General features: G+C 42.0%; 1 protein-coding gene across 7 annotated transcripts in view; it reads right to left on the bottom strand.

Annotated features, from left to right (window-relative positions):
* CHD7 (chromodomain helicase DNA binding protein 7) overlaps positions 1-12,131 on the bottom strand; it is a 140,240-nt gene that overhangs the window by 102,383 nt on the left and 25,726 nt on the right. For all 7 annotated transcript variants that reach the window (XM_081204243.1, XM_081204249.1, XM_081204248.1 and 4 more), the window contains one exon: positions 698-2,537. In XM_081204243.1, the coding sequence (XP_081060369.1) occupies positions 698-2,362 (1,665 nt within the window). In that variant the 5' untranslated portion in view covers positions 2,363-2,537. The remainder of the gene's footprint in view (positions 1-697; positions 2,538-12,131) is intronic.

Below are 12,131 nucleotides of genomic sequence, written 5' to 3'. Positions count from 1 at the left end.
TTTGTTTCTACTTCATTATTAACAGTGAGAAAAATACGGTCAGAGTGTTAAACCTTTGCTATTACTGGAAGAAAGAGGGAGCAAACAAATAAATCATTTCTCTAATCCAAGACAAACCTTTTTCCCAAACCTGAGACCTGGTCTTGCCATCTCTCTTACACTAAAATTAACATGCAGTCAACAGGAAATACCAGATCTATTGTTCTCCAATTGTATTGTAAACTTATTTCCAGGGGAACATCTAACTATTCCTTCACCTTGACTTTTCCTTGGTTTCCAGAAAAATATAATTATATTTAATTACAGGGCCCCAATTTAAGATACATTTTTAAACATGAAGCAATTAGCCCCAAAGATGGTTCGAAAGATTCTATTTAGAACCAAAGCATTTCAGTGAATACATTAATTTTATTTATTTAAAATTATTTATATCCCACTCTCCATCATTACTGATACCAGGATAGAGTGCAGCATAAAATCATCTTTAAGAAAATAAAAAAAGAACTGATTCTTAAAAACACTAACAAATCAACTAACAGAGAGAGTGAAGTCATCTGGAGATGATAGCTATCTAATTTAGTTACCACAAGCAAAACAGGATAGCCATATATCCATAAATATAGAAAAGGATCAATAGAAAACTGCTTAAAATAAAAATACCTGAAGATAATTACACTTTCAATAGCATGTTACCTACCTGAAGGACAGGCACTTTTTGTGGTGTGTTCTGCGGTGACTGGTGAAGCTGCGCCCAAGGCTGATGGTGAGGATGTGGTGGTGGTGAAGACTGGTGGTGAATGCCTGGGTGAGGTGGCATGGGAGGACAGGTTGGCATCTGCTGCTGAAAAGATGACTGACTGGGATGCTGCTGGCCAGATATTAATCGTTCTTGTATTGCTTGTGGATCAGCAAGGCCAACACCTGGACAGCCATTTGGTCTCATGTGGCCCCCCATTTCCCGTGGGGCTGAAGACATGCCCATGAACGGCCGATTCTGTTGTATATTCCGAGGGCCCATACTCCTCTGTCCAATTCCCATGGCACCAGGCGGCTGGTGAGATGGCTGAGGATGGGGCATATTTGGATAACTGCCAACTTCCATTGGTATTCCAGCACTACCAGGCCTAACCTGTGGTGGAGGTGTACCTGCTGGATTACTCATTGCTTTCATGGGTGACATGGGAGGTGGAGAAGCATAGGTTCCCTGAGGCTGTGAAGGGTGCATAGTTTGTGTGTTCATTTGGTTAAGTGAGCCACTAGGGTGAAGGGGCTGCTGGTGCATTAGTCCTTGACCACTGTTAGATGGAAACCCTACGGCATTTGGGTACCTAGGTACAGACTGATTCATTGGAGTGTTATTTGTAAGGCCTAAATTCTGATTCATCCCTGTATTGTTTACTAATCCCTGATTAAGGTTACTGTAAGGATAACGAGAATACTGCCCTGAGTTGTTTATAGTAGGTGAAGGTACTGTCTGGCCCCGAGAACTAAAATTAAGTGTTTGTGGCCTAACAGCACCCTGCTGAGGAGGGTTAGGGGAGAATCTGGGACCATGGGCTACTGATTCTCCATGGAGAGCAGTGGGAGGGTGGTGATGAAATTGCTGCACTGAATGTCGTAAAGAAGGGCCCATGCTTGGATTCTGTTGGGGCACATGAGACATGTGGCCAGGTCCTGAGGTGGCAATGAAAGGATTTCCCTGATTAAGACCTTCCTGGCTTTGAGAAAACTGGTTTATCCTCTGCTGTTGTGGCTGACCATGCTGTTGCATTGAAAAGTCACCACGAGCCATATAATTTCCCATTGGCTGCATGTGCTGAGGATGTCCCTGTCCAGGTGGTCCTGATGGTGCTGGTGGCGGCGGCTGAGTGGGTGGTGGTTGTTGCTGCTGGTATGGTGCTCTTATCTGGTCTGGCACTTGAACTGCCCTTGGCCCCCACATAGAACTACCATCTACAAAGGGTTGTGCATGCCTTTCATTCTGCATACCAGGATAGACACCCATTTGGCTACCGGTACTCCCACCGTGAGGAACTGGAGGATTATGATACTGTGAGTGAGGAGATGCTATACCATTCCCTGGGGCATTACTCATCATTCTGTTGGGCTGATCCATCAGATGCATTTTCTGCTGTTCATACTGATTATAATGATCAAAGTGGGTCAACTTTGCTTGATTTTGACTGTTAGGAGGATGGTGAAGGGGTGATTGCAATGAGGCAAATCCTTGATCAATAGGCATTTGTTGCCCCATAGCGTTTACTGCATTTTCGGGGTATCCACATTCACCCAAGCCCTCCAGTCCTTCACTGAAAATATTCCCATCTTCTCCAAACAGGCTCATCATTCCTGGATCTGCCATCTTTGTTCCAGCACGCAGCGTCTCACAGCCACAACTAGAATACTAGTTCGTGCTTCACCTCACTGAGGTGTTTGTCTTCAAAGCCTTTAATCCTCAACTAATCGCCTTCATGTCATTCCATATTTCCTTAATTCTTTTGGACCACAGAGTGTCAGGCAAATTCGTGTTACGAGTCCTAAAAAAAAAGAAGAGAAAGAATTTTTAAAAATCAGGTTGAAAGTAAAAACAAGTTGTATTTAAACACACTACAGCTTTCTGCAATTCTAAATGAAGCCTTTACAAATCCTGAGCTTTTAATATTTCATTAAAAAAAACTCATATGAAGCTTGATTATGATAAGAAACTAGAAAGCCAGGAAACAGTAACCTTAAATTAATCCATTCACTACACTTCCTTGTGTTCCATTCCTGGATAGAACAGAACAAAAGAACACAACAGGCAGCTGAGGCAGCTGCCACAGCAGGCAGTCAAATGTATGAATATAGCCAAACAGCCCATCTGCTGAACTAAAACCCTGAAAATGCTCTACTTACCAACAGCATGTCCTTAACCTTATTCCCCTGAGCAGAGTAATCAGATGAGTGAGCAAGCAGCAGCAAGAACTACAATAAGCTAAGTCAGTTATATGCCTAGCTCTTAAGGTTAATTTCTTCTAGTAGTCACAAAATCCTGTTGCTCAGTTAACTAACTACATATTTAAATAAATTATAAGGCACACTCGATACGCAATGAAGTTGCAAACAGGATATTGAGTTCTGTATTAATGCAACATTCAGGCTTAATTCTTAACATTTGTATCCAATGAAGCACTAAGTTAAGTCACCAAACAATATTCAAGTTAGAAGAAAGGAGATTATGATTAAACATATGGAAAAACTTTCTGACAGTAAGAGCTGTTCGGCAGTGGAACAGACTCCCACAAGAGGTGGTGGACTCTCCTTCCTCCTCAGTGGTTTTTAAGCAGAGGTTGGGTGGCCATCTGTCATGGATGCTTTAGCTGAGATTCCTGCATTGCAGGGGGTTGGACTAGATGACCCTTGGGTCCCTTCCAACTCAAAGATTCTATGAATACATTGGCTCTGCTGGTGAAAAGGTTGCACCAGCAGAACACTGATGCACACCAGAATGCATAAAGAAGTTGTTGGTAACTCTGTGGCACAATGGACTGCACAATCTGTTGCACGGCAAGTTTCCACTAGTGCAAGTGCTGCACTGGATTCCTCTGTTAAACCTCAACCACCCACTAATGCAATAGATCTTGTGCTAGCATACGGAGGACACTGGATACCAGCTACTGCTTTCAAGTGTTTACTTGTATTACCATAGACATAATCCTTACAACAACCCTGTAAAGCTAAGTCAGTATTATCTGCCATATTGCAGACAAGGTAACCAAGGCTGAGAACATATGGCTTGCCCAAAGCTACCTAGCAAGTTCATGGCAGTAGTGAAATTCGAACTGGAAACTTCCTGATTAGTACCAGATTATTTGATTATTTAATAAAGAATTGTTACGGTCATAGAAGACATATACAGCCAATATGCTTATGGTGACAGGGAAGACGGCACCCAGGAATCAGACTAGTTTATTCTGCAAACAATTTTTTAAATGAAGAACGTAATTTCTGAACTCCCTGGCAAAAATGGGGGTAATTACGAGTAACCAATGTAGAAATGTTTAAAACAAGTAATCAAGTTTCACTGAACGCCTAGATGTCATCAAGATTTCCAACTTGATTTGTACTACATCTTACAAGTTGTTGTTTTTTTTAAAAAAAGAACAAGCAAGCAAATAAAAAGCTAATTGCGTATTTTTTAAAAAATACCTTCTGAAATTAATGGTACAATACTGACTGAGGTGAAAAATTCAGTGCTGTGGACTTTACCTTGAGGAACTTTTCTTTATCATAGGCTCATTAGTAGCAATGAATGGGTAACAACTGCAAGTGCAATATTGGGCAAGCTTTGCAGCTTCAAAGCTTTAACTTTATTTACTCAATGCAACCTCTTACATCAGAGCTGGTGTATTATGTGGTGATATGAGAACAGTCTCTCTCAGAGGTGGTGGTCCTAAAGGGGATTGTCCTTCTCTCACAAACATGGCTGCTGGAAACAGTGTTATCCCTAGGACATCAGTTGAAAGCTGATCCATGGCATTTGCTAGTTTTATGATTTTTAACTGATTTGAGTACTGGCTTTATGTGCGCCTCTTGTGTGTTATGATATATTATATTTATACACTTGCAACCTGACTTGGAGTCCAATGTTGAATGATAGAATAACTAGAACGAGAGAATAACTTTCCTAAATAAATAAATTCCAGCCCACAACCTGAAGAGGTACAATTTAGTTGCCGGTTTTATCACCTCAACACCACCTAGGCCTAAGGAAGCCATTAACAACACAGCATAAAACAGATAAACCCACAGATAAGGAAAACCCTCCATTTAAAGAAATACCCACTAAAAAGAACCGACAAACCGGAAATTAAAGCCGGGGGATATAAATATTGCCTGAAACCAGTTTAAAGTTGAAATTGTGAGAGATTTCAGAATTCTGGAGAAGGCAATCACGAATTCCCGCTCACTCCTGACACTTCACTCAGGCCACCTGTTGCTCACCCACTCCCTTCCTCCGCAGCCCAGCCACCAACCTCGGTAGGCTGAGATGCGAATGGGGCTTGCCTGCCTTACAGCCAGCGTCTTCACTTATTTTTCTGGCGACATGAGAGCTGGTGGGCTGCCTCCTCCCTTCCTTCTTGCACTGCTCGCTGAGCAGAACAGAGCCTGAGCAGAACATGTTTTGTTAGTGCCCCCACTGCTGAGCAGAATGGTGGCTCCCAGGAGCCGCAGCTTGCGCAGCAAGAGGCTATTGACAGGGTGAGCTGTGACTGGCAGCTCTGGGGATGCTGGCAGTGCTCCGGGGCTCCACGTTTGCATGAGGTGCCGTGCCATGCCATGTGGTGCCCCAGCTGATGCACTCTGCCTAGGGTAGCGCCGCCCACCTGGCCTCACCAGGAAGCGGCAGAAGCTGTGCAGGGTGAAGCCGATTATCTGTATGGCCAGCAACTGCTTTCTTCCTCCCCACCTTCTTTCCTTCTTTCTGACATCATACTATATCAGCGAGGTTTAGCTGGTGATATATTACGATGTTGGAAAGCAAACATTGCCCAGCCCAACTGGAAATAAATGTCATTCCAGATGCTCGTTTGGACACTGATGTGAAAGAGGAAGACTGAGCAGACTGCTTGGCGGTTCTCCTGGGATCTCAGATAAAGGAAGGAAGTGGACCTCTAGCTTCTAGGGAAATGGAGGAGGGAGGGAGAGGGTGAATGCTCAGGTTTGGGACTGGCAGTTAGCCCCAAACCTGAGCTATCAAGCATTACAAAGGACAGCTGGGGAAGGCCTAGAAGTGTGGGTCCTTTTCCCTTTCCCCACCTCCACCCCAAAAGCCCTGAACAGCACCAAAGGGCTCCAGCCTGACTAGAGCAAGAGTTTTCCTAGGGTGGGAATACAAAGCAACATTTTATTACATGTCTCACTTGTATAGTTATAGTGACCTCTCTTACAGAGATACTGCAAGGATTACTGAATAATGTTTATGAAGCACTTTATAACATTCAAAGTGCTATATAAATGCTGAGTTTTATGGTATTCAGAAGCACAGCTTAGATGGCTTTAAAAAGACAGATTTGTGGATAACAGAAAGTGATAGACCTATAAGCAAAGTGGAACCTCTAGAGGAGAGTGATTAAGAACAGGAGATGACTGTTGTCTTCAAAACCCACTTGAGAGCTTTCAGAGGTTGTTGACTTGTATCTGCTGGAAATACTAACCTAAACTTGATATTTCTTACCTACATCTCTTTAAAACACAGGTCAAAAATAGGTAACAAATTATGAAAACCAAACAAATACAATCCAGCACAATCTATAATCAGATATTACAAAACCATCACCAGTTTAAAAGCTAACAGATGACAACAAAAGATTTTGGAACGAGGTAAGCATACATTGTTTTCTATAAGAAAAGCAAATGCAGGATCTAGTGGCACTCCTGGGGTGGGATTTCCAGTGTAATCAGCATTATCGAGTTGGGCATTGTTTGTATATTTACGTACAATACTCTTCAAACCTATGACCTATGAATAACATTCTCTATAGGCTGTGTGGTGATACTGAGCAAAGCCATTCAGCAACTATTCAGGAAGAGAAGAAGAAAAGTTTGGATTTGATATCCCGCTTTATCACTCCCCTTCAGGAGTCTCAAAGCAGCTAACATTCTCCTTTCCCTTCCTCCCCCACAAAAAAACACTCTGTGAGGTGAGTGGGGCTGAGAGACTTCAGAGAAGTGTGACTGGCCCAAGGTCATCCAGAAGATGCATGTGGAGGAGCGGGGAAGCGAACCCGGTTCACCAGATTACGAGACTACCGCTCTTAACCACTACACCACACTGGCAAGACCCAACCTTATGCTTTATCCCCAGTTCTCAGTCCAGCCAGACAGTTCAATATATAGAATCACAAAGAATCAACATGCAGTGTTTGAATCCAATAATGAATATTTTTTCCTTTATCTTTGTCCTCTTTAAGTTTATACATCATGGCTTGTAGATTTTCTTTAAAGTCTTGCAAATAAGAGCCAAGTATTGCCTCCTGACTTTCATCTCTCTCTGAAAGCTAACCTCTGGAACTGCATACTGAACAGAGTCTAAACAAATGCGGAGCTCAACTGATAAGTATGAGAACATGGATCAAGAAACTAAAGAATTTATTTACTATACCCCCTAGCATACCATTCTCTAGACAGCTTACAAAATACATGTTTTTAAAAATATTAAAAGTGGTAGAAGGCTGCGTAAATACAAGAACCCATATCTTGCCGAACCCCCAAAATTAAAATTAAAATCAAATTTAAAATATGGGGTCCAAGATTACCTAAATTGGAGTAAGCAATGTGGTGCTCTCCAGATGTGTTGACTGCAATTCCTACCAACCCTGACCATTGTCCACACTGCCTGGGTCTGATTAGGGTTGTAGTTGAACAACATCTACAGGGCACCATGTTGGCTACCCTGACCTAAACTATTTAACAGGCCTGGGTGAACAGAAAGATCACAAAGCTGGTATGAGACAAGCCTCTCTGGGAAGGTTCTCCCAGGTAGTTAAGTTACCTGTCTCACTTTATTCAGCAGCAGCACCCACAGCAGGCTTCCAAAGAGGTTTGGGTAATCTTTGGGAGAGTAATTTCAAAGATTCTCTGGGTCCCAAGCTGTTTAGAGCTTTAACTTGAACTTTAAATTGGGCTCAGAAACAGAATCAGGTCATAGTGCATACACAAATAAGAAAAACTATCAGTAACAGGAGAAGTGGAAGTTTGAAAATGTGAAGAGACCAGAATTTATGTATGTGATAATCTAATTATTTAATAAGTTTAAGAGTAACTTCAATAAAATTTCAGTAAAATTCTTCTGGGAATTGTTACTGGCCCCAGCTATCCAGCCGTGTGCATTTGCACATGTATATATTTGCACATTTGCATTTGCACATGTATATATGCCACTGCCCCCCAATACCTTTAAGGCAAGAAAAAAGCATAATGGGGGCTGTCTATACAGGTCTATGTACAATGCTGAAGCATGTGTGGTAATAAGTGTTTGTAACATCTGGGGGAAACTTGTCAACACCTTTGCTTCCAGTGTCTCTTCCATCTGGAGCCAGAAACCGCAAGACATAGCAGAAGTAGTAGCCTGGGTGAAGATGTCCCACTCTGTTACAGACTAGTATCTTGCTGATCCACAAGACCAATTTCTCCCCGACCTACCCCTGACATTGTGGCTGCAATTCTCTACTTAGCTTCCTGGGAGAAAGCCCTGCTGGACCCTGTGGGACACTTGAGTAGACATTCACACATCTTTCTACCACCAACTGTCCTGTGGGAAAGAAGCTATTACAGTATTGTTTATTGTGGATTTTTTCAATGCAATTTAATGTTACATGTAAAGGGGATTGGAAGGATTTGTACCCTGAAAGGACGGATATAAAAAAATTGTAATAAACAGTCATGGGAAGCAGAGTATCAGCTGGAACATCTGAGAGCCAACCTACACATGATGTTAATCATGTTGCTTGCACGTCTAAACATAATTTTTACTGCAGAAACACCAAGAGCCAAGAGTGATGGGGAGATGATCTAGATAGGGTTCACAACAAGGTACAAAGGCCTAAAGCCACCCAACTCTCACACCCAGGTTCAAATCCAGACAGCTGGCCACTTCTGCAAGAAAAACCCTGCACTTGAGGGGAACCACCCTGATCAATATCATATGTAGTTTGACCTTGAGGACGTGTGTACATCTTTGCCCATCCCTAATAACTCACTTGTTTTACTGTATTCAGATATCTTGTAAGCCACTGCAATAACTTCAATTAGTATGTGAAGTGTAAATGTTCTAAACAAATAAAATATTTAAGTGGCCACCTGAAGTAAACACTACACACAGAGGAAAAATAGTGAGTACGAAATTGCATGGATCTATACCAAATTCAAACATCCCAAAGGAGGCTTAAAGTTTAGATAAGAAAATGTGATTTTTTGCACTTTGAAGTATCTGAGAGCTCATGCTTACCATTTAAGCATGATGGAAGTGTGTATTCTATTTACAACTATTTTTCCCCCTTAAAATCTGGCTGCAAAAAATTAATACTATGTACATATGTATGTTCAGACTGCCTGAAATAAAAGTGAAAAAGATTTATATCATTGTCTTCCCATGTAAAGACAACTGCATATTTTTAACGGCAAAAGTAACCCCCAGTCTTGTGTTACTCTGGTTTTAAACAGTGAACACAAAATTGAACGAGATAATGGGTTTACACAGATGCTTAAACATCTGGGAGAACTGACTGGTCCAAGACTCTCGGATACATAATATTTAAAGGCCTATCTTCTACACTATTTGCTGAAAGGGGCGGGGGATAAAACACAAGTGTTTTCACTTAGCTAAAGTTGATTTAAGTAGATCCAGAATTGTGGCCCTTATACAAGACAACCTGGCACATTCTTAAACAGCATTCAGCTTGAGCTCCATGGAATTGTCTGCAATAGCCTGTTTGTTTGTTAACCTTAGTGCGCTGAAGAGATACATACTATTTAAAAAATATTGTTATAACTTGTACAATGTGTAGACTGTTAACAGCAACGCATCTTAAGCAGCAAACTTCTAACCCTTTTTAACTTTCTAAAAAAAAAAAGTGCTACGAATCAACTTATTCTTTAGCTAACTAAAACGGAGGATTATCCATTTATTTTTCTGAAAAAGACAGAAAAGAGGTTGTTGTTGTTTTTTAAAAAGCCACTAGTCCATCTTGTCTATATAACAGCTGGTGAAATTTCCGTACTGACATTTTCAAAATTCATCATTTCCTTATAACTATGAAAATCAGTTAAAATGATATATGTCTGTAAAAACTTGCACTTAACATACCTAGCATGTTAGCAAATAGCTTCTCTCAAATACCTGAATACATAAAAATGCAGAAACTATTTATTTTGTAACTTTACTATAGTTTCAGAGTTAACTCTCACTAATTATTGATTTCTTGAACCTGGCTCAGTGGTTAACAGGCAGCCGGTGCAGATCTTTGAACACTAGTGTAATAAGCACCCTAGCAACTACATCAGGGGTTGTCAAACTACAGTCCGCGGGCCGGATACGGCCCGAGGGGGTCATTAAACTGGCCCCCGGCCCTTGCCACCCACTCGGTCAGTCGCGGAGCACCAGTTTAGCTCCTGCAGCCAATAGGAAGCCGTGGTTGCGTCCTGGAAGTCAGTCCCCATGCAGAGCAACCAGCACGGTGCGCCGGTTTAACTCCACGCGGGGACTGACCAAGTGAGCAGCAATGGCTCCCCCCCCCGCCACCATGGGTCCAAAAGCCAGTGGGGAAAGTGTGGTGGGCGGGAGCGCATGTGCACAGGGGTGCACACTCCCGTGAGCGTGCTTGCTTGTGGGCGATCCGGCATTTTGCACAAACCAGGCAAAAAGGTAGCTCCACATACAGCACATTACAGTAGCCTAGCCCACTTGCAGTATAAGTGGTATACAAGTATCACAAAACTTTTTCCAATGGGGGGGGGATAAAACAACTTTTAATTTAGTTTGAATGTTCTATTCCAACAAATGCAAAGCATTTACAGTATTAGAAATCCTTTTCAATGCTTGTAAACAATGACAACTCAATAGCACACTTTCCTTAAATAGCTTAAATTTTAATGGCAAGAAATGAAGGCACTGAAAACTGTAACCTTAATCTTGGTGTGCCAAAAGAGGTGAGCAAGTGAAATAACAATTTTATTTATTTTAGAAATTGCCACTCACTCTTCAGTGTGAAATTATTCTCTCTCACCCACCTCCCACCTCCCAAACTTAAGAACTGTCGCTGGGAAAAGGTTGAGCACAACTTTGGAACTGCACAGTTTAACTTGTAACGTATGTATAATGTTATTAATTTATGAAAAAGCATGCAGGGAAATGGATTATTTCCCCCACACAGAAGAGAACATGGTGGAAAATATTCTTGCCCTCAGCACTGATCCCCATTCCACAAGGTGCCTACAGTTTTCAAGATCTAAAACAAGGTACCTAACTTTTTGATAATATCCCTTTGTAAGCAAGCATTGCATCAGCCTTGTAAATAAGATTGTAAGGGATCTCCATTCCACTTTCCACCTTAGCTTCCCCTGCCTCTTTCACATGCCCTCCATACGTGTTTCACAACTGTAGACAGTTGCTGCAGAATTCACATCAGCCTGGTCCTGATATCTTTGTGTTCTGCTTTGAGTGATGGCCTCAACAGTATGAGGTCTGTGACCCAAGGTAACAATTCAGCTTTGGGCAGAGTGAAGTGAGGAAAGACAAGGTAGAGTAGGTTGAGCCAAGGTCTCCAGGAAGTGTTTGAAAATAGCCAGGCACCAAATGCATTTGGCGACTGGCTATCAGCCACTTGCGACCAAGTGAAGATAGCACCTGATATCGGAATGAATTTCAGGAACTAAAATGTGTTTTCTGTGCAACCTGAGAAGGAGCGGTGAACAATGTTATAGTTAACTGTTGTAGCTTGTCTTCACATACCCCATGTCACTGCCCTGTTCACAGTTGTGAAAAATATTCTCACACGATGAATGATCTGTGTCACCAATAGGAAGAAGAGGTAGGAATAGGCCAATATATATGTGGACTGTCCCTGGGTCAAATGACTTTTCTTCTTTAAGTTCTCAAAGTTCTTAACCTAGCTTAAGGTTGTTATCTGACGTAGTCTGGTATTTAACTGATAATCAATCATCATTTGAAAACTAAAACTTTAGAGCTGTCTTGCCAAAAAATGGCAATTAGTCATTCTGTTTTGGCAACTGTAACTTGGCTTTAAGGTTCCATTTGGTGCCTTGCTTATATATCTGAGTTTCTAACGCTGCCCCCAAGCAGCATGATGGAAGCTGTAGCTCAAAGCAGCTGGAGGTCACTAGGTTGGGGAAGACTGCACTAGGGTTACTGAGCTGAAGTCACAAGACAAAACAATCTTCTCAGGCTGGAGAAGCATTGGCACAGCAGGATCCTCTGGTGCAAATGCTTCTGGGCCTCTAAATCACTGGCTTCATCTCCAAAAGATGGGGAGTCTGACCCTAAAATATGATATTCTGCCACACAGTTGTTGGCTGGGGTTGCTGGAGGAAAGAGCTTTGACTGGCCAGCTAAACCAAGTGAGGGTAGTCGA

This window comes from Podarcis bocagei, assembly GCF_964188305.1.
Source record: "Podarcis bocagei genome assembly, chromosome: 8".
NCBI classification, from domain to species: Eukaryota; Metazoa; Chordata; class Lepidosauria; order Squamata; family Lacertidae; genus Podarcis; species Podarcis bocagei.
The sequence above is the reverse complement of the archived record's forward strand: the minus strand, read 5'-3'. Positions and strand labels throughout refer to the sequence as shown.